The sequence below is a fragment of the Rousettus aegyptiacus genome, unplaced genomic scaffold (genome assembly GCF_014176215.1).
Source record: "Rousettus aegyptiacus isolate mRouAeg1 unplaced genomic scaffold, mRouAeg1.p scaffold_m13_p_11, whole genome shotgun sequence".
NCBI classification, from domain to species: Eukaryota; Metazoa; Chordata; class Mammalia; order Chiroptera; family Pteropodidae; genus Rousettus; species Rousettus aegyptiacus.
Genome location: NW_023416286.1, coordinates 91,976,076 through 91,994,657, shown reverse-complemented (window position 1 = coordinate 91,994,657; position 18,582 = coordinate 91,976,076). Strand labels below are relative to the sequence as shown.

General features: G+C 59.0%; 1 protein-coding gene across 1 annotated transcript; it reads left to right on the top strand.

Moving 5' to 3' along the window:
• Nucleotides 1-6,912: 6,912 nt before the first annotated feature.
• Nucleotides 6,913-17,286, top strand: LOC118609401. Its single transcript, XM_036228943.1, has 4 exons — nucleotides 6,913-9,989; nucleotides 10,460-10,630; nucleotides 10,744-10,902; nucleotides 15,762-17,286. Exons 1-4 carry the CDS (start codon nucleotides 9,872-9,874, stop codon nucleotides 16,076-16,078), a joined length of 765 nt encoding a protein of 254 aa, XP_036084836.1. The 5' UTR covers nucleotides 6,913-9,871; the 3' UTR covers nucleotides 16,079-17,286.
• The last annotated feature ends 1,296 nt before the right edge of the window (nucleotides 17,287-18,582 follow it).

Sequence of the window (18,582 nt, the reverse complement as noted above, 5' to 3'; positions counted from 1 at the left end):
ACCTCTGCCAGTTACTATAGCTAAGTGGCCTTGGCCAGGTGACTTGACTTGCTGGTCTGTCTCCGCATGCTATGCTGGGGACGTGCTCGCTCCTTAGGACCTTCACGGGGATGATGAAGGAAAGCGGCAGACACAGAGATGGGTTCAGAGCGAGCAGGCAGGACGTGGCGGCCTGCCTTTTAATTTTGAGTCATTCGTCTGCTTTTTTATGTTTGTTCATATACATAATTCTTTTTTTGTAGAAATAAAACTGTGGCTGTTTTATTTTCCAATAGCGTTTGATTCAGCATTTGACGATGATGGCTGTGAAATTTTCGTTACAAAAACCCACATTTAGACGCGGTTTGGAATATGGACAGAAGAAACGCACCATTTCTTCTGTCGCTAAGAAACAAAGGTAGTTGTTTCATTCGCGTGAGTTAAAGAAGGGTTTAGTTGGGAACTGGTGTTTGAAAATCATTGGTGGAAGCAGATACACAATTACAAGCGGAGGTGTATGTATATCTTAAATTATTAATTTCCTTTGGGGGAAAAAGCTCTATGTAAAACATAGGTCTATGAAAGAAATACCAGGCTGGCCCCAAGGCCCTGGGATTCGTCGTAATCAGGCTTCGTCAAGTATCGAAGGCTCGGTGGCCATTTTAAAAGGTGCGAAATGACAACAGTATTACGATGTAAATCTGAGCTTCGGTCCAGGTGTTTGGGGACACGTCTGTAGGATGTGTGACGGAAGTGCCCGGAGAGGAGGCTAAGACAACAGGACGAGGTCGGGGACGTGGCCGTGGATGGGGGGTGCTCCGGGCACGCGCCGACGGGGCCAGCGGCCGCCCGGCTCCATCCGTCGTCGCTGTGTGGGAAGTCAAGCGCTGTGTGACCAGACCTTCTGGTTTTTCAAGATCTGGGCTCTATCTGAAAATGCATGATTTTTGGACACTCCGCAGGCGAATGCCATCAGGGCCGCCGCACCGATGTGGCCCTCAGGCCTCGTGGTTCTGCTCCCTACTTTCTGTATCTGTTTCAGGAATCAGACTCCTGCCCTAAAAGGCAGCTCGATCTTCAGTACGAAACAAAATGAAACAAAACAAAACACCCTCTTCTCTTTGGTTATAGAAAGTGGGCACGGGCTCTCCGGTAAGCCGTGTGTGTATGCGGAGAAAAGGTACTGAGTACCTTCCACATGCCAGAGATACTACAGTGAACGAGCCACCCAATTCCTGCCCTCAGGGACGGCCCAAGGAGCTGCCTTCAACATATAAACGAGGCACTTTGTTTTCTGGTGAAATTAGCCTTATGCGATATGATACCTCAGTAATGCCTTCTCAGATGAACCCTTTGGCAAAAATATTTCTGGGAGTTCTTGAAAGCAGTGGTCTCCAACCTTTGTGGCACCAGGGACCGGGGCTCCTAGGGGAATCTAACGCCTGAGGATGTGAGGCGGAGCCGAGGCGGTGATGCTGGCGCCGGGGAGCGGCTGCCGACGGAGATGAAGCTTCTCCTAACTTTCCCACCACTCACCTCCCGCTGTGCAGCCCGGTTCCTAACAGGCCACAAACTGGTGCTGGTCTGCTGCTCAGGCGTCGGGGACCCCTGCTTTGAAGAACTCCTGTTAAATTCGTAGCATTTTATAGCCGACTCACGTAGGGGCAAAGATGGTGTTTGCAGACATGTGTGCTACCGGGGCCCATCACACCTTCCCCCACATTTCCAGGAATGCCATGTAGTTCCGCGGAAGGAATCTGCCCTGTTGTGTCAAGTACATGCGATTCACGGCCTGTAGTGTGGTCTGCGGTCACTGCAGACCAGGAGACCGGGAAGACAGCTGACTCAGATGCGCCCGGGGCTGTGGGAGTTCACGGGAAGTGGGACTTTCAATGCCAAACCAGGGAAGTCCCACGAAAACTGGGACGAGCTGGTCGCCTTGAACCCCATTTCCTCTTCGAGTCGGACACACAGCTAAATTGCATCTCCCACCCCCCTGAAGTTGGTTGTGACCACAGGACTCAATTGTTTCTAATCAATGGATTAAGAGCTGCAGTGACGGAGCCCTTCCAGGCTTGGCCAAAAGAAAACCTTTTTCAGTGACCTGCCACACTCCTTCCCCTAATGCTGACCCTTGGAGGACCTGGTGCCTTTGGAGGCGACACAGCCTCGGCCAGCCTGGATTCCTGAAGGACCAGGGAGTATCCGTCCTCCTCAGCTAGCATGGAACCAGCCAGCAGTCACATGAGCAAGAGCGCAGCCGTCACGTGGGGGTGGGGACGGGGGAGCCACAGCTTCAGAAAGGAGCTTTCGGTCTCGTGCGAATTCTGTTTCAAGCAGAGGTGTTGGCACGTCGTCTCTGGTAGCTGCTCGGCCTTCATTCTCCCACCTTTTGGGCCCCCCCAGTGTGGCTACAGAAACGGCTCTACTTGATGTCTGCCCCTCCCCGGCCACCGCGACACAACCTGGTCCAGTCCGAGTAAGCGTTCGTCTGCGAAGGACTCAGAGTCTTGTCCCGGCCTCTCTCTCCCTCTCTCTCTCTCTCTCTCTTTCTCTCTCTCTCTCTCTCTCTCTCTCTCTCTCTCTCCACGCTTCGAAGGGCTGCGACCACCAGCAAAGAGCTCAGGGCTCCTACAGGGCCCTGATGTGGGTCCAGTGGCTGGAAGCAGGAAAGCTGGGGGCGTGGATCTTGGCGACATCATTTGAACCCCGCATTCATCCGGTCTGAAGCCACCTGCCCTGCTGGGCATGGTTCTTTTCTCGGAAGCCTGTTTTTCTGTGGCTTGCAAACTAGAGGGTCCCCAACTAAGACAGGCCCTTCGCCTGTTTCCTGGTCAACAGACCGGGATTCCGTTCGCTGATTTGGTCTCTCCCACGGGCATAATTACTGTTGCACACTTGGAATTCCCAAAGTTCTCCGTGAGTGAGGAGTCGGTCTTGAGATGGAGAACTGCGGTCCACCTCCCACGGTTCCGAACTGCGTGTGAGACGTCGTACTAACGCCACAGGAGAAGGACGCGCCCCCCGGAGTGTGGACCTGGTCCTTGTGGTCGAGGCCATCCTGTAGAATGACCAGCGGTTGTCTACATGGAGGTAGCGGTCAGCTCTAGCTAGGGCGGTCCTGGGAGCCTGCCCGGGAAAGCGATGGATCCTTGAGCTGTGTCTTCTGGGATAAAACCGGGACAAAACGAGGCCAGTGGGAGAGAGTGGGTGGCCCGCTGTGTCCACGCGGCGCGGGACGGAACCAGCCTGTCCCCTGCAGGCATGGCGCGGGTCCCCGGGTCTGGGGCGGGCTCAGGCCCGGGGCGCTGCGGTCACGCCGGGGACTTGGGGGGATGGCATGGGGGGCCACTGAGCACCGCGGCCGGCCTGTCACCCTCCCCGGCAGAGACACGCAGCTCCGTGCTCTGCCCCCGGCGCTGCCTCCAGGGCCGACGCATGCGCCCTGCGGCCCCGGGGTGCGGGGACACCCCGCACGCCCCGCACACCCCGGGTGCCCCACACTGAGCTGGAGGAGCGCTGGGATGGAGCCTGGAAAAATCCGGCCGAGGGAGGAGCGGGGACACGCCACCCACAGAGGAGGCTGAGAGCAGTCACGGGTCAGCGGGGCAGGGAGATTCGGGAGAGGCGTGTGGGTGACCTGTCACGTGCTGGAGAGGTGCCCGGGCCGACTCCCAACAGAAAGGCGTCCGCGGGAAAGGCGTCCGCGGAGCCGTGGAGCAAAGCACGAGATGCGCTCAGCGGGGCGGAGCCGAGACCCGCGTGAGGGCCTGAGCGTGGAAAGTTGGGGGGCGGGGCTGCCGAGAGGACACCGGCGCCCTCACGGACTCGTCTCCCCGATGGAGAGAGGCAGAGACGACCGGGCAGAAGGTCAAGGGCAACAATGTAAATAGGAGGCACTTGCCGGTGCTCGTCAGTCACAGGTGATGCTGACTCCCGGGGGAGGCCTGGCCCGCAGCGCAGGGGGAGGGGCCGCGTTTTCTCTGACAGAGGTGGATGCGAACACAGGTGACAAAGGCTGGCAGTCTGAGACAAACGCGGAGGGTAGAAAAAGCACATAGCTTTGTGGAAGGAAGCGGCTGAAGTCAAGGAATTTTTTTTTTAAATAGAAAATCTAGACCCCACGCGATCCTTGCAATCTCTGCAGAAGCCTCTGTCCCCAAATCACCGGGCTCCAGGATGGGGGGCTGGGGCCATGTGAAGACAGGATGGGCTCGGATGAGACCAGGGGTCACTGAGGTCGGAACCTACGAAGACGGTCCACGTGGGAGAGAGTGGAGTCCTGGATTTGGGCAGTGGTGTATGGGGGAGGGTCGGAGGGTATTGGGGTTTAAAGACATGAAAGCCATCCGTCTGAGAGGACCGCATGGCCAACCAGGTGTGAGGGGCAGGACGCTGGTCCCGGGCGGGTGCCTGGGACAGAGAGAAGGTTCCACCCCCACAGTGCCGAGACCTACAAAGTCGCACACAGAGTCTCATTCCACAGGAGCAGGGGCGGGAGGGTGTCTCTGAACAGCCTCTGGCCTTCCCCCTGCCTCCTGACAGAGGGGACACCAAGTCCCGGGGACACGAAGTCACTTATCCATGATCACAGAGTCAATGTCCACGGCCGCCCCGGAGCCAGGCCTGGCGGGAAGACACAGGCGGAGCTCTTGGGAGGCGGGGAGAAGAGAGAAGGGGCCTTCATTCATTCATGTGTGCATTCATTCCCTCACCGGCCTCCCCATTCTGCAGGTACGTGTTGCCCTTTCGATGCTGAGGCCACGAACGTGAGAACGTGTAGCTGGAGAGGGGACACAGACAGCCCTTGGCCCAGAGCGTGCAGGGCGCGGCGGGACGTGAAGGAGGAAGGATTCATCTCTACCCGGGGAGCGAGAGCGGGTGGGTGATAAGTGTCTGACGAAGCTTCCAAGAGGGAGCAACTGGACTTAAAAGCCTGACAAGATGGTGGGCCAGGTGGGAAAGGACGGCTTGGCGGAGGGAGGGGCTTCCAGGCCAGAAAGCGAGCGTCCGAAGCAGCCTTCCGGTGGAAAGAGCGAGTGAGCGCGTCTCCCTGGAAATCCCATTAGATTGCCAGGGCAGGCAGAAGGCGATGTCAGAGAGAGGTCTGGGTGTGTAGCATGGGTTGGTTACAGCTGGGCCCTTTGCAAGCCCCATCAGTGCGACTCAGCCAGCAGAGGGGCACGCCAGGCGCCCCGTCCCTCAGCTAAGAACTGGAGGAGGCAGAGCGCCAAGCCGGACCCCTGGGCTCCAGATTGGCCCCACTGCCTCTCAAGCTGCCACACACAGAGGGGACAACGTTAAAACCCGTGGGTGAGAGGTGGGGGGCGGGGGGGGAGAATGAGCTCCCACTGGTGGGGAGGAGTAGGGCGGGATCTTGAGGGATAAGCAGGATTTTGATAGCCAGGATTGACGGGAGTCGCGGATAAGTGATGAGCCAAACTGGGGGGGACCGTGAATTATTCTGACGGCGTTTCTATGCCAGGGAGGAAGGAGCGTCCATGGGTTTCAAAGCAGCCAGCGAGCGGCCGAATCTGTTTTCTCCGAGCCCCGCCCGGCTCCTGGGTCTGCTCACCTCACCCTCCCGCCTGCCCGGGTCAGCGGTTCTCTTCCCAGGGCTGTCTGGGTGCCGATTTTACCGTTCGTCTGGCACTGCGTAGATGCTAAATAAGTGTCTTTTGAATGAACGAAAACAGGCGATGAGAGACTCAGAAGGGTCCTTCCTGCACCAGGGGACTCTGGATCATAAAACGGACGGTTCACCCGCCCCACAGGGCTCAAGTTTCACTTCCTTCGCCAGGCTCTTCATCTTCGTTTATGCCAGAATCCTTCTGGTGTCTGCCGAACCCTTCTCAGAACAAGGTGTTTTGTTTGTTCGTTTTTACAGTCTTTGTCAGGTAATAAACTAATTCTTCCCGCCCCCCCCCGAACAAGGTTTTAGATAGTAAAATAAAATGTAGGATCATAGAGAAAACCTTTGTATTAAAATGCAGTTATCAGAATCTTAAAAAAATAAGTGGTGCGGCAATAGATAATGCTTATTTATTAACGTTTTAACTAACTCGAACCAGTAGTAGGCCTCATTAATCGCTGTAATTGTGAAGCAGTGATGAGTTTATTGGCATTTCGAAATACCTGCAACATCCGTAATAAATCTAAAACATCCGTAATTTCTGCTGGCAATGAAGTCACAGGAATGGCTACCACCACCGCGGTTGTCACCTGCGTTTATTACCGAAGGAAACGCTAAATGACAATCAGAGGTCAGTGAAACGGAGACTGTTATTTGTTGATTTGATCTTTTTCTCTCATCCAAGGTCACGCGGCCACCGAGTTCTCGCCTTGGTCAGTAGCTTCTGCCCGCCATCCTCAGCGTCATCGTCCTCGGCTGTCACTGCCAAGGCCGTGGTCTCTGGGGGGTGGGGACATCTGGTGCCAGAAGCCTCCCGGGGAGCTCAGTCCGGTGAGAGCTGGTGCTTCGGCGTGACTTCGGTCTTTTGCATTTAGGACGAGATGATTCGTCACCAGGAAAATCGCTAGACTCGGAAGCTCCGATAGGCCCAGTGGGCTGTCAGGAGAGCGTTCGGGTCGCGGCGGGACGCGAGGGAGCGGGTCCGACCTGGCGGGTCCGAGCGGGCCTCGGCTTTGCCTTTTCTCTCTTTCACCTCGCTGGACCGGAGCTCAGCGAGACCAGGGAGCTGCGGACGGGCCTTTGAGTCACTAGAAGTCAGCCGACGGGGGCTGTTTGTTTGTGTTTTAGACCTTGCGTGAAATCGGAAATGATGGAAAAGCCGATGAGAGGGGAGAAGCAGGCGCACTCCTGCGGGGGGTGGGGGGGGGGCGGGGCGGGGGGCAGTTCGCGGTTACGTCCCCGGGACCCTAATGTGTGCAGACCCCTCGGCTCGGCCGTCCCGCTGCTGTGTTACTTATTTATTTTTCTTAAGAAACTAGGCACTGCTTATAAAGATACAAGTACAAAATGTTTATTGTTTTCAAGCGACAGTAAAATGAAAAACTCATCAAACAAACGAGTAAGCATGAGGAAAACCATAAGACATCATTCACGACATAGATAATGCAGAGAGGGCAAAACTGAACATAGCGAGGCGGCAGAGAGTATTGCAGCTCGGTAGCAGTTGGGAAAGCTGAAACGTGCATCGATGGAAGACTCTAGAAGCACTTTCACAAAGTAACAGTGGGCACCCCTGCAAGGCAGGGTCGTTTCTCCACATCCTCTTCTCGGCTTTCCTAAAGTTCCCGTGGGAGTGCGTAGTGTGTAGCTCGGATGGGCACGTTTATTTTTCAGGGTGTGTGAGGTAAGTTCGCTTCAACAGAAGTCCTTACCGCTCTGCACGTGCTTTGAAAAGTGATTTCTTTATGAACTTACGGGTCGACTCAAATGTTTCTCCTCATGGTTTGAATTCGATGAGGACAACTTAAAGGGAAAAAAAATAAAAAGGGGAAGAAAAGTGCCCAGAGTAAGGTTGGAAGTGTTTTCCCTGCTCACTCAACTCATCCGAAGCCAGAATCTCTGGGAAGCGGGGAGCTGGCATCGGGCCCCTCCGCCAAGCTGGGACATGGGCGCAGAGTGGTGAATGTCTCCTGGGGGGTAGGGGCCACTGGACCCTCACTCCTGAGCCTTCCCGCCTCTCGCCTGCAAGGGGCTGGCGACTCTGCAAGGAGCAAATACATGGTCATGTCCTTAAAACCTTAGCCTTCTGGGGCCTGCTAACCTTAAGTGCCTGAAAATCCCGATGCTTTGCTTTGGTTTTGCAAACTTTTTCTCTCCAAGACTGATTGCATCTCGATTGGAACAAATATTTATAGTACTTCATGGCTTTGCTCCACAAATATTTACTCAGTGCTCACGTCACGGACAGCAAACGTACGTGGCTCCTCTGCCCAGCACCCATTGGCAGATTCCAACCATTCTTCCTAGTTTGGGGTGAGGGGAGGAACTCTGGTCCTGGGCTGGGTGAGGGCCTTGCTGAGGAGGGGGAGAGGCTGGGCTTTGACGAGGATGGTGGACGTAGTCCCGGTTGTCGTGGTGCAGGAACCAGGAGCCCACGCAGTGGTCAGCTGGTCCCGACACGGCCGGAGGCCCTGCAAAGTGAATGGTTTCTCTGAGGGGCTGATGGCAGGGCCGGTCGCATATGCCATTCATTCCTTCCTCCAGCCACCCATCCGCCTGCCTCTCTTCTCTGCCTGACCGCTGTAGAGCTGTGAGCCCGATCCAGCTCCTGCTGCCTGGGAGGGGACACAGGAAAGAGAGTCGTTTCCATCTAGAAAAAAATGCTGAGGGAGGGGAGTGCCAAGGGTACCCTTGGAGTGAAGAAGGAAATGCCCAGATCTGCTGGAGGGGAGAGAGGGAGGGGACTCCAAGGAAGGAAGGAAGGAAGAGGGGGTGTCGAAGCTGAGATGTGAGGAGCTCGCCCTGGCCAGGAGCCAGGCTGCTGTCCCACGGGAGGCTCGGAGAGCAACGTGGTCCCTTCGGGGCTGCGGAGAGCTGAGGCCGGTGGGAATGTTCTCACAGTTGCCTCTCGGGATCCTGACATCTGTGGGGAGGGCAGGAGGGGACGAGGGGCTGGACTGGGGCCATGGCTAACAGTGGGGCACAAAGCCCACTAGGGAAACTGCGGCCAGCCGGGCGGTGGGGGTGACCCTGGCAGAAAGGCCCAGACCTGAGAAACGGCCAGGAACGAGGGGGAGAGGAAGCAGGCAGCGGGTGAGGAAACCGAGGGGCCCAGCGCCAGCAGCCTGCGTGGGCGGAGGCGAGACGCCGAGTAGTTTTGGGGTTGCTCCTGGACAGCTTTGTGGGGAGCCCAGTAGGCTGCTGTCTGCTGGGGTCTGGGGCTCAAGGGAGAGGCCCCCTAAGCCAGAGCTGAGCGTTATGGACAGTCCTGTCCCAGCGGGAAGGGGGCCAGCTGCCGGAGTTGCCACTTGCAACCTTGACGAGCTGCCTGACCTCTCAGGGTCTCCGTGTTGTGTGGACCGTGGCGGCGGGGAGGATTAAACAGGTGACCTGCGGGGCGCGTTTGGAACGGCGCCCGTGGCCTAGAAGTGCCCAAAGCGTGTTGGCTACCGTCTCTGACTGTTGGGGACCCCGCAGGTTTTAAGCGCCGTCTGAAGCCCGGGTGGATGAGCTGGTACGAGGGGAGCTGTGAGTGAGCAGGGAGAAGGCCGGACAGCTGTGACCGGGGCACCTCAGGGCGCTTCGTCGCTCCGTTTCCGAGCACCTAAGGCGGAAGGGTGGCTGGACTCAGTTAGGCGGCTGCGGTTTCAAATCGTTTAAAAATAAATTCTTCATATCGCAAAACAACTCGGTTTAACGAGCAAGCCTAATTAAACATTTACTCTCTGTGTTTCTAAATGAACAAAGCGGCACTGTAAATACCACCGAGGACATTTTTAAGGTACCTGGGAACCACGGTTGCTCTGAAACCTGCTGTTGACCAGCTGCATGACCTTGGGCGGAGCCACTGGTCTCCCTGAGCCCAAGTGAATTCGGTGTAAAATGACTCGCTCAGGTCAGAAGCGTCGCTCAGGTTTCTGCCAGTACCAAAAGTTTAGCTCCGAAAGCGCCCGTGAGCTGGTTTCAGTTACTCGATACACTTGAAAGTTAAATGGTGGATCTTCGTAAACGCGCATACGTCAAAGGCAGAGGAGAGGCTCTGTCCGTGAGAGGCCGACGCAGGTGGCAGAGGACAGAGTGACGGAGCAGATGACGCTGAGGCCTGGGATCTCGCAGCCCAGCGGGGGCGGGCGGGGGGCAGCCGGGCGTGGGTCCCCCGTGGCTGAGCCACACACGGCAGCCGCCTCTGCGCATTTACAATCGGCCGGGGAGGTGAGATGTGGAACAGGCCCCGCGGATGAATGAAACAATGCTAAGGCCATGGGCAGCTTCCCTCTAACACGGGGGGCCCCGGCGTTTCGCTCAGGGGCGTCACCAGAACCGCCGTGCCACGTGGTCTATTTCTTTCCGCTCGCGGAGATGCATGGAGGACGACATGGTGAGTCGATGAGGACACGGGCCGAAGGGCGTTAGGACGGAGGAAGGGCAGGCCGATCTTCACATTGCACTCGGCGGCTCGGTGGGGTGGCCGGCGGCGGGGCCGCCCACGCGGGGCTGAGCTTCTGAGCTGTCAACGCCGGGAGGAGATGTGATCGGTGGGATCACAGCCCTCCCGGGGGAAATCGGTGGCTTCCCGTCGCCCTCGGACAAAGGCCACGGGCTCCTCCGGCTTTGTGAGAAAATCCAAGCTTCCCCGCCTTCCTGGGCCAGCCATCGTCCCCACCTGGCTCAGGGCACCTGTCTCTTCCTTCGGGAAGCTTCCAACCCTGAGAGTGGGTGAGGAAGCGCTGTTCTCTGCTCCCTGAGAATCTCGTACTTCCCGCCGGGTGCCCACCCCCCACCCCAAACGTAATTGCTGGTCTGTCCGCCCTCCGGTCCCCCAGCTTCTTTCCCGTGTCCACACGGCAGGAGTTAAGCGGCCATCAGTAGACCGAATGAGACCGGGGTGTCAGGCTCCCCACGGATGGCGTGTGGGAGACACACTGTGCGATCAGACTCCTAAATGGCGATCGAGGAAGAACGTAGAGAGGCTGACGTGGTGGTTACAGCAGGACTCGCTGAAGCGACTCATCCCAGATGGTAAGCCCCGAGGCTCCCGAGACGGGGGGTGGGGGCGGGGGGGTGGGAGAGCCTGGTGAAAGGAGCTTACGCGAAACCCGCCGAGGCACACCGGTTGCGAGGTGTATCTGCAGAAGTCAGTGAGATCTGGGCGGGAACAAACGGAAGATCGACCCCGGAAAAGAGAAAGCAGGGGAAGGCACGAAACCCAGGGGCCGTCTTCCGGGGCGAAGCTCACAGCCGCGAAGGGCCGTTGCCTGACCTGGGCTCTCCTCCGTGGAGAGAGATAACAGGTAAGAGGCAATTGGGCTCGCTGAGCTGAGCGGGTGCTATGGTAACCTCGGGGTAAACATTTCCAGAACCACGAAGAATCGCAGTGAACGCTCCACACTGACATTTCACAACTGCAGCTTGGTCCAAAGGTCTTTAATCCTGTATATGCATGCACACACACAGATACACACACACACACACACACGCACCTGCCGATACCTGTCTATATACGGATATAGATATAGATAGATGGATGATAGTTGACATATGATAGATAGATAGTTATAATTGCATCCTAAGCTACTCAAAATCAGTAAGAACATGTTCTTTTCGTGCATTTTCTGCAATACCTGTTCTAGAATCTTCACATCCTACCCTCTTGTTGGAGTAGATTACACTCGAAGGGCCGGAGATGAGTAGTGTCAGCATGGGGGAGATAGGCTAAGCTGAGCGGTGCACGCCTGCATTTCAGACGGGTTAAAGAATTACTCGTTCGTAAAAATATTCGCTAAACATTCATTAAAGAGTGATCCAGAGCCTGCGGGAAAAGAGACTTGGGAGTGTGTCCGGCCATGACATGTTCTGTGTGTCACCATGGTGCTGCGGCCTCCCAGCGGCCCCAGGGCCGGCGGCCACGTTCGCAGATGTGTGTGTGGGTTCCCGCCTCTGCCGGTCAGTCCCCATCCGTGGCGTAAGCCGCCCCTGGAGGGTACGTGCGAGCTCAGTCAATGCAGGATGCAGCCGGGAACTGGTGACCGGGAAGGGGAGGCCCCTCCAAGTTACGGGATGCGGGCAGCGGGCAAAGCGAGGTTCCATCCGTGCATCCTTCACCTGCTCACCCAAACCAGGACCTCCGTGCTCGGGCTCCCCCTCTGTCTCCCCCCGTCCCTCCCGGATCGCAGCATGCTCCTCCCTGACCCTGGCTCTCTGGTCCTCCCCGCCCCCTGCTCTCTGCTCCTCCCTGACCCTGCTCTCTGCTTGTCCCTGACCCTGGCTCTCTGCTCCTCCCTGACCCTGCTCTCTGCTCCTCCCTGACCCTGGCTCTCTGCTCCTCCCTGACCCTGGCTCTCTGTTCCTCCCTGACCCTGGCTCTCTGCTCCGCCCTGTCCCCTGGAGCTCTGGAGCCCCCTGCATCTCCCCAGGCTCGGCAATGCCCCCTTACTCCAGGTCTGCTCACGTCTACATGCCTGTCCTGCACACGCTTCTCGGGAGGAGCCTTCTGAAATGCCGTCTCCCGATGCTGCTCCCCGCTTGAATCCTGACGCATGCTCATTTGTTCAGCTCTAACGCTGTGACAGCTTTTAACTACCCCCTCAGTGACGGGCGTCCTTGGCTCTGGCCGAGCCGCAAACCCAGCTGGTGCCCCGATGTGCCGGGCACGTTCACGCCTCCGCGCGGATGCACGTGTGGTTTCCTCCGCGTGGTGGGCTGGGGCGGAGAGTCATCTTTCAGACTACGCCAGGCCGGCAGCTCAACTCCAGCTAACGGACAGAGGGAGACGGCCTTACGGTGTGACTGGCGCCTCCGTCTGAGGCAGCATCGCCCAGGAAGTGGGCTCTCTGCCCTGCCTGATCTTCCCTCTCGGCTGAATATTTACGCTTACTGGTCGGGGGCAGAGATGGCAGCCCACGCTCCTCGCTGTGCATCCTCCCAGCATCCCAAATTCAGCGGCGAGAGACCGTGTTCTTCCCCAGCGGGGGGCGGGGGCGCGGGGTGGGGGGTGCCTAGGGAACCCTCTGAGGGGCTGAACTTTAGGCCTCCTCTGAGCCAAGCTCTGTGGCCCGGGCATAGGGGACTCATGCTGATGGCTCCCTGCAGCGGACAGGTGTGGGCGGGGGGCAGTGTATGGGACCCACCGGGACCCCTGCAGGGAGGGGAGCGGGGAAGGTGGCCCCCAAAGGACGCTGCGGAGACAGACCTTGTCCCCCGCTCTGCGGCGAGCCTCCCCGAGCTTCCCCGGAGCGCCGCGTGCTGCTGCCGCGTGCCCGAGAAGACCTTGCTCGCGCCCTCTCCCGGGGTCGGGCACCTCGCCGAGGGTATTTTTTTTTTTTCGGACCACGTGCCTTTTCATCTAATGGATCCACCTTCCTGGAGAGCAAGGGTTTGCTCTGTACCGGTCACCTCCGGTCTGCCCTCCACGTCTAGTCTCCCCACTTCTGCGCCCTGCTCGCCCCCCGCGTTCGGCATCGCTGGGCACCCCCCGGCCGCGTTCGGCCAGGGGAGCTCACAGCAGGAGACGAGGGAGAAAGAGCAGAGCAAAGCCAAGAGGAGAACCCGTCTGGGTCCTTCCGTGCAGGGCCGCGGGGGCCGCTGTCTCCCTGGGCGGAAGGCGCAGGGCCTGCCGGGCCCCCTCCACATAGCTCTGGCTTCTAGAAACGGCTTCCTCCCCTGCCCCCCCCCACTCCGCCGCCCCTAGCTCCAGCCCCGCGCCGGCTCTAGTCCTCGCCGCCGCTGCCCGCGCCAGACAAACAGCTCCTTTATCACACCCTCCTCGTGTTACCCAATTAGAGCGTGCCACCTGGGCCCTGGGCCCTGCCTAACACAGCGTCCTATTCATCTTTGTTTCCCCCGGACCCAGAACAGCGCCGCTCGCACCGAGGGCACTTAGTAAACCCAGGAGCTGAGGAACGATGGAGCACGGGCCGGACGCAGGCGCCTCGAGGCCGGAGCACGGAACGGGCCCGGGGAGCAGCTTTCGGGGCGCACTCAGCCGGGGTGCCCTTGGCCGGGGTTGGGGGTTGTGCAGAGCGCCTGTGCGGTGCACACGCACACGTTCGTACGTGCCGAAGCGGGAGGTGTCGCGAGGCGAGGGCCCGCCGCGGGCTGTGCCCCGGCCTGTGGGCCCTGCTCTAGCTCGTCATGGTCCACGGAACCGATTTCACGCCCCGCGAGATGGTCGCCGCCCCTGGCGTCGGCCTGGCCCAGTGCCCTGTACTGGTCCCTCCCTTCTCGGGCATCTGTGGCGCGTCGTCGGTTGAATTCTGAGGCATAACGAGTGAGAATGTTGTTAATGAGGTCACAGCGACGATGCTCTTAACGGGAACCGTCGCCATTGCCTAGAAAAATCAAATGACGCGGCCGTCCGGGCTTCAGCTTCCATAGCCTCCTTATCGAAGTGTGCAGACACCTGCTCCGTCCCCTCTCAGGCCTCTCGGGCCGCGGGGAGAGGCCTTAGAAAGAGCATTCCAGAGCCAGCTCGGCCTGGGGAAGGGGCACGGCGTGCAGCCCAGCGTGAGGTGGGATTGAGGGCGGGGCGCCGGGGGCCACTCAAGGACCAGGCCGGCCGCCGAAGGCCCCGCCCGGCGCAGAGCGAGTCCTGTGAGATGCAGGGCAGCGGATGCAGCTCTTCAGCGGGAGAGAGACAGGGAGACAAGGAGACAAGGGTGGAAAGAGGCACCCCGACACCCCTCAGGGACACACGTCGAGGGTGGCTTCCTGGGGAAAAGCACGAGCCCTTACTGGGAGACTCAGACTATTTTCGCGACTGGCCCTCGGGGCTGCGCCCGGCCTCCCGCCCCGCAGGGCTGCCCCGAGGGAGGCCGGGGAGGCTGGGGAGGCTGCGTGCCGGCTTCCTCCCGCCCGCCGCACCCCCTCGGATCCCAGGTGGGGTTATTACATCAGCCTCTTTCCCCCTCCTCAGCCCCTGGGGAGCTGGCCGGGAGGAACGCAGCAGGGACCTTTCCGCCACAAAAGACACAAATAAACATGATCTCAGGTAGCAGCACTGGCTGGAAAACAGGAGAGACATCCTGCGGGGTTTCACTCTGCTGAAAGGAATTCAGCTGCAGGCCTCTCTCGGGGCTGCTGCGGGCCAGGGCCAGACCGGGAGCTGGAGAGATGGCCCTGGAAATACAGGTTTGGTGACTTCCCACAGTGAATGGCCCTAAGTCACAGGGGAAGCTCCTGTTCCCTTGCCGGCTGTCCTCTGCCAATTCGTGGCATTTGTGTAAAACAGAAAGAAACACCCAGCCAGGATCCCCGTGTGGGCAGAGAACAAACGGAACTACTGTGTCAGAAAGCCCACGTCCTCGCAAACGCAGGGCCCGGAACGACGGGCTCTCCTCTCCCTTCTGTTTTCCCCAGGAACCTTCCAGAAGACAGAGCAAAGGCTGGTTTCGTGCATGTATATCGAACACACGCACACACACACACACCTTTTACGTCCCTGTCATGTTGACAGTCGTCGTGTGTTCTTGGCAACCACCTCGACTTGCCGGGGAAGGAAATGAGATCGTGGGCCCAGCACCAGTGGGTGTGTGCGTGTGTGCGTGTGCGTGTACGCGTGTGTGTGTGCGTGCCGCTCGGCTTCACAAGGTGCCTTTGTGTGTCTGAACCCTCGAGAGCCTGAGCACCCGCGCAGGGGTCCAGAGCACCCCAGGCCCCCTGCTCTCTGCTCTCCCCAGCTCAGAAGACGAACCCGGTCCCCAGAATCAAGGGCCCTGTTCCTGCGTGTGAGTCCTGCTCCCCAACAAGCCTACCTACATCTCGTCACCAGAAATGTACCTATATCTAGTCTGAAGATATCGAAATGATGAGTCAAAAGAAAAACGGGGAAAGTGAGCCCTTTGCTCATGGAGAAATGATGCGGTAACTTCTTCTACCATCTCTCTAGAAACATCGCCATGGGAGCCGTGGTTCTGAGGGAGGAGACGGACAATGTGGGGGGCAGTGTGGGAGGCATGCAGGACCCCGGTTCCATGCGGCCCGCGGGGCGAATCGCCGAAGGGCCAGAGCGTCCCCTCCCTCCGTTTTCCTCTCCTCCTTTCCTTGCCCCCCCCTCCCTCCCTTCCTGTTACATTCCTCCCGCCTCTCTCCCAGTCTCTGCTCGTGTCCCGGGGCTGCGAGCCGACTGCATGCCCCGTCTCCACGCCCACGGCAGGTCTGGAGACAACACAGAGGCAGAATGACATCAGCGGTCAGCCGGCCTTTAGGAGACGTCGATGGCCCTCCACAGCCCAGAGGCCTCCGGACTTGCCTCGACTCCACCCTTCGAGAATAACCTCGAATCGCAGTATCGACACGGGAATCCACGGCTCTGACTGTGGCGCCCGTGAGGACTCTCAGCGCCCCCCGCATCAGCCGGGATGGGCCGTGGGACCCCATCCTCCCCGTCCGGGGCGTTCCCGCTGCTGGGGGCACGGCGGTCCGGGGAGGGCCTGGTGGAGGCAGGATTCTGGACAGGAAACGCCGTTTTAGCGTACGCAGCCCCCACCTGTCCTGAGCAGCAGTTATGATATTATTATACGATCGCCAGCGATGATTGCTTATGTAACGTACGCAGATATATCATGACATGGGTCATTTGTGTGGCATTTTACAGGTTTTTTTTTTTTTTTCCCCCAAAGCAATGTCACATACATCATAATGTTTACTTCCCACAACAGCCCTGGGACGTGGGAGGACAGGGCGTCTTCAAATACCCGGATGAGGACGTCAGGCCTAGAGCAAAGGGGATGAGCAGAAGCCGAGGCCGGAACCCGGCGGCCTGACTGCCGGTCCGGGGCTGTTTCTACGATTCTCTTTTGCCTTCTACCTCTCCAGCCTCCCCGGGGCTGTGCGCTCGCCAAGGGGCCAGCCCCCGGCTCAGTCGCCTCTTCGCGTCACGTGTATTTCTGAGCTCCGGGCTCCGTTCTTCGCCTTGGAAACGTAGCAGCGAAAATCGACACCGAGGCCGGGTCTTTTCATCAGGAGGATGGGCCCTTGTCCAGGGCGCTGCGCGGAAGCCGGGCCCGGTCAGCGCACCTGCTCAGCGGCAGCAGGACCCTCGGCAAGTTCTCCAAACCTCCCGTGTCCCGGTTTCCTCATCGGTAGGACAGGGATGGTCGTTCCTCCCGCCCGAGGGCCATTCCATGACGATGAAATGAGTCGATGCTCATAGGTACCTGAGTAGTATCCGGACACGGCACAGCCTCCACGGGTGTTCCCGCGAGTGTAACTTCCCCGCGGGGAGACTGGAGAACGAATGTCTGCGGAGGTCATAACGTGCTTAAGGATGGATGCTTCGCGACACGTGACTCCAGGCTTTATTTATTTTTTTTCCTGGTCCTTTCTTCTTAGCAGTAACTACGTACCTTCCCTCCCCTGGACCCTACCTCCATCTTTCTCCCACCAAGAAGAAATGGGTTTGCTATCAACATCTCACGGCCCATGTTAAAATTATTCGTTTTGGGCTTTTCTTCCCAAGAAACGCTCTGCTCGGGTCTCCTTGTGGTCCTCGTGTTCATCTGAAGATCGTATCTGCCGAAGTAAGATACAGGCGAAGTCTTCGCGTAAGGGTCGCGTGCTGGGGACTTTCACGACGTCGGTGACGTAGTCTGTGCCTCCGTTTCGACAAATAGTGTTTCGAACATTCAAGGCTGAAACTCCCCGGCTACATCTCAGAAAGAGCTTGACCCCCTGCTGTCCCCCCCAACCCCCCTAAACTTCACCTTGCCGGTGAGGCCGCACCCTGCGCCCCATTCCCTGGTCCCTACTCACGCTAAGGCACCGGTATAATCCACATCCTTAGCATTTATCCCCAAACATTTCCCCGAGGGCAGCTTGGGTCTCTGCTGCAGACGGCTGGTGGAAGACGTCCCCAGGGAGGGCAGACTGTCCCATGCCGGTACTCCAGGGGGGGCCCCCTGGAAACCCGTGGAAAACCGATTCATGGATGATTGCAGAGCCCGGGGAGGTAAATCAGTCGCGGGCAGTTTTAGGAGTGGCAGCTGACTTGGCTCCCCGCAACTGTCGTCTGGAGAGAGCTGGGGTTAGCCGGAGCCCAAACTAGCCAAATTCCAGTTTCCTGTTCCTCAAAATGGGGGTAATCACCGACCACTGTTCCTGTTCGGGAAAGACCAGCTGGGGTGGGACTGAGGGGGGGCCGCCCAATAAAGGATGAACCATGGAGCTCGGGCCCAGCGGTGGCCTTTCCTGGTGGCCCGGCAGGTGCATCGCCGGTTCTTAGGTCAGGCCAGGCAACGTGGGAGTCAGAGCGGATGTGTGTGGGAGCACAGGCCAGGTGAACCGAATGTCAAGGGGCCATCCTCCTTCCGGCCTCCTGGCAGGCGGCCGAGGCGGCTCCTTTCCAGTAAACGCTGGTCTCAGCCAGTGACCTCGGAGGGGAGCCGGACAGGCCCGCGGGGAGGGTCGGCTCGCAGAGCCCGTATCGCGGGCCACGCTCAAGCGGTGCGAAGTCGTTTGCCGGCTTGGGGGGCTCAGGGGTTGGCGTAGCGGGGAGCACAGGGGTGCTGGCGGTGTGCCTGGCCAGACCCTGCCCCCTCCTCCCCGCCGGGACAGACTTTGCTTGGGAGCAGGCCCTGGGGGCCTTCTGCTCAGGAGTGGAATAAAACCTCATCCTGCGTTAGCTGGGCTTTCTTGGGATTATGGTTCTCAAAATTTGGAGCGCACGAGCCTCACCCGGGCTTGTACCAGACGGTCATGCTCAGTCCCGCCCGCGGCGGTTTGGAGTTAGCGGGCGGGAGGCGGAACCAGCGAGTCTGCATTTTGAGATGCATCTCTCCACGCCCACCCCACCCCCCATCTCCCCGCCTCCCTCCCCCAAGCTGAGATGCCCATGCAGCAGACAAACCATGCCTGGAGCAGCTTTGGGGCAGCTGCTCAGGGAGAGGTGGGCCTCGCCTGCACGCCCTGGGCCTCACCCGCCCATCCTCCCAGCCGGCCGCCCGGGGCGCAGTGGACTCCTGCCCCCGGTGCTCGCC

Excerpts from the sequence above, each read along its gene's own strand:
- LOC118609401 (XM_036228943.1), top strand. The coding sequence starts at position 9,872 with ATGGGCAGCTTCCCTCTAACACGGGGGGCCCCGGCGTTTCGCTCAGGG. Across the intron at positions 9,990-10,459 it reads GATGCATGGAGGACGACATG|GAGTTAAGCGGCCATCAGTA; the intron begins GTGAGTCGATGA and ends TCCACACGGCAG. Across the intron at positions 10,903-15,761 it reads TCCGTGGAGAGAGATAACAG|GTCTGGAGACAACACAGAGG; the intron begins GTAAGAGGCAAT and ends CGCCCACGGCAG.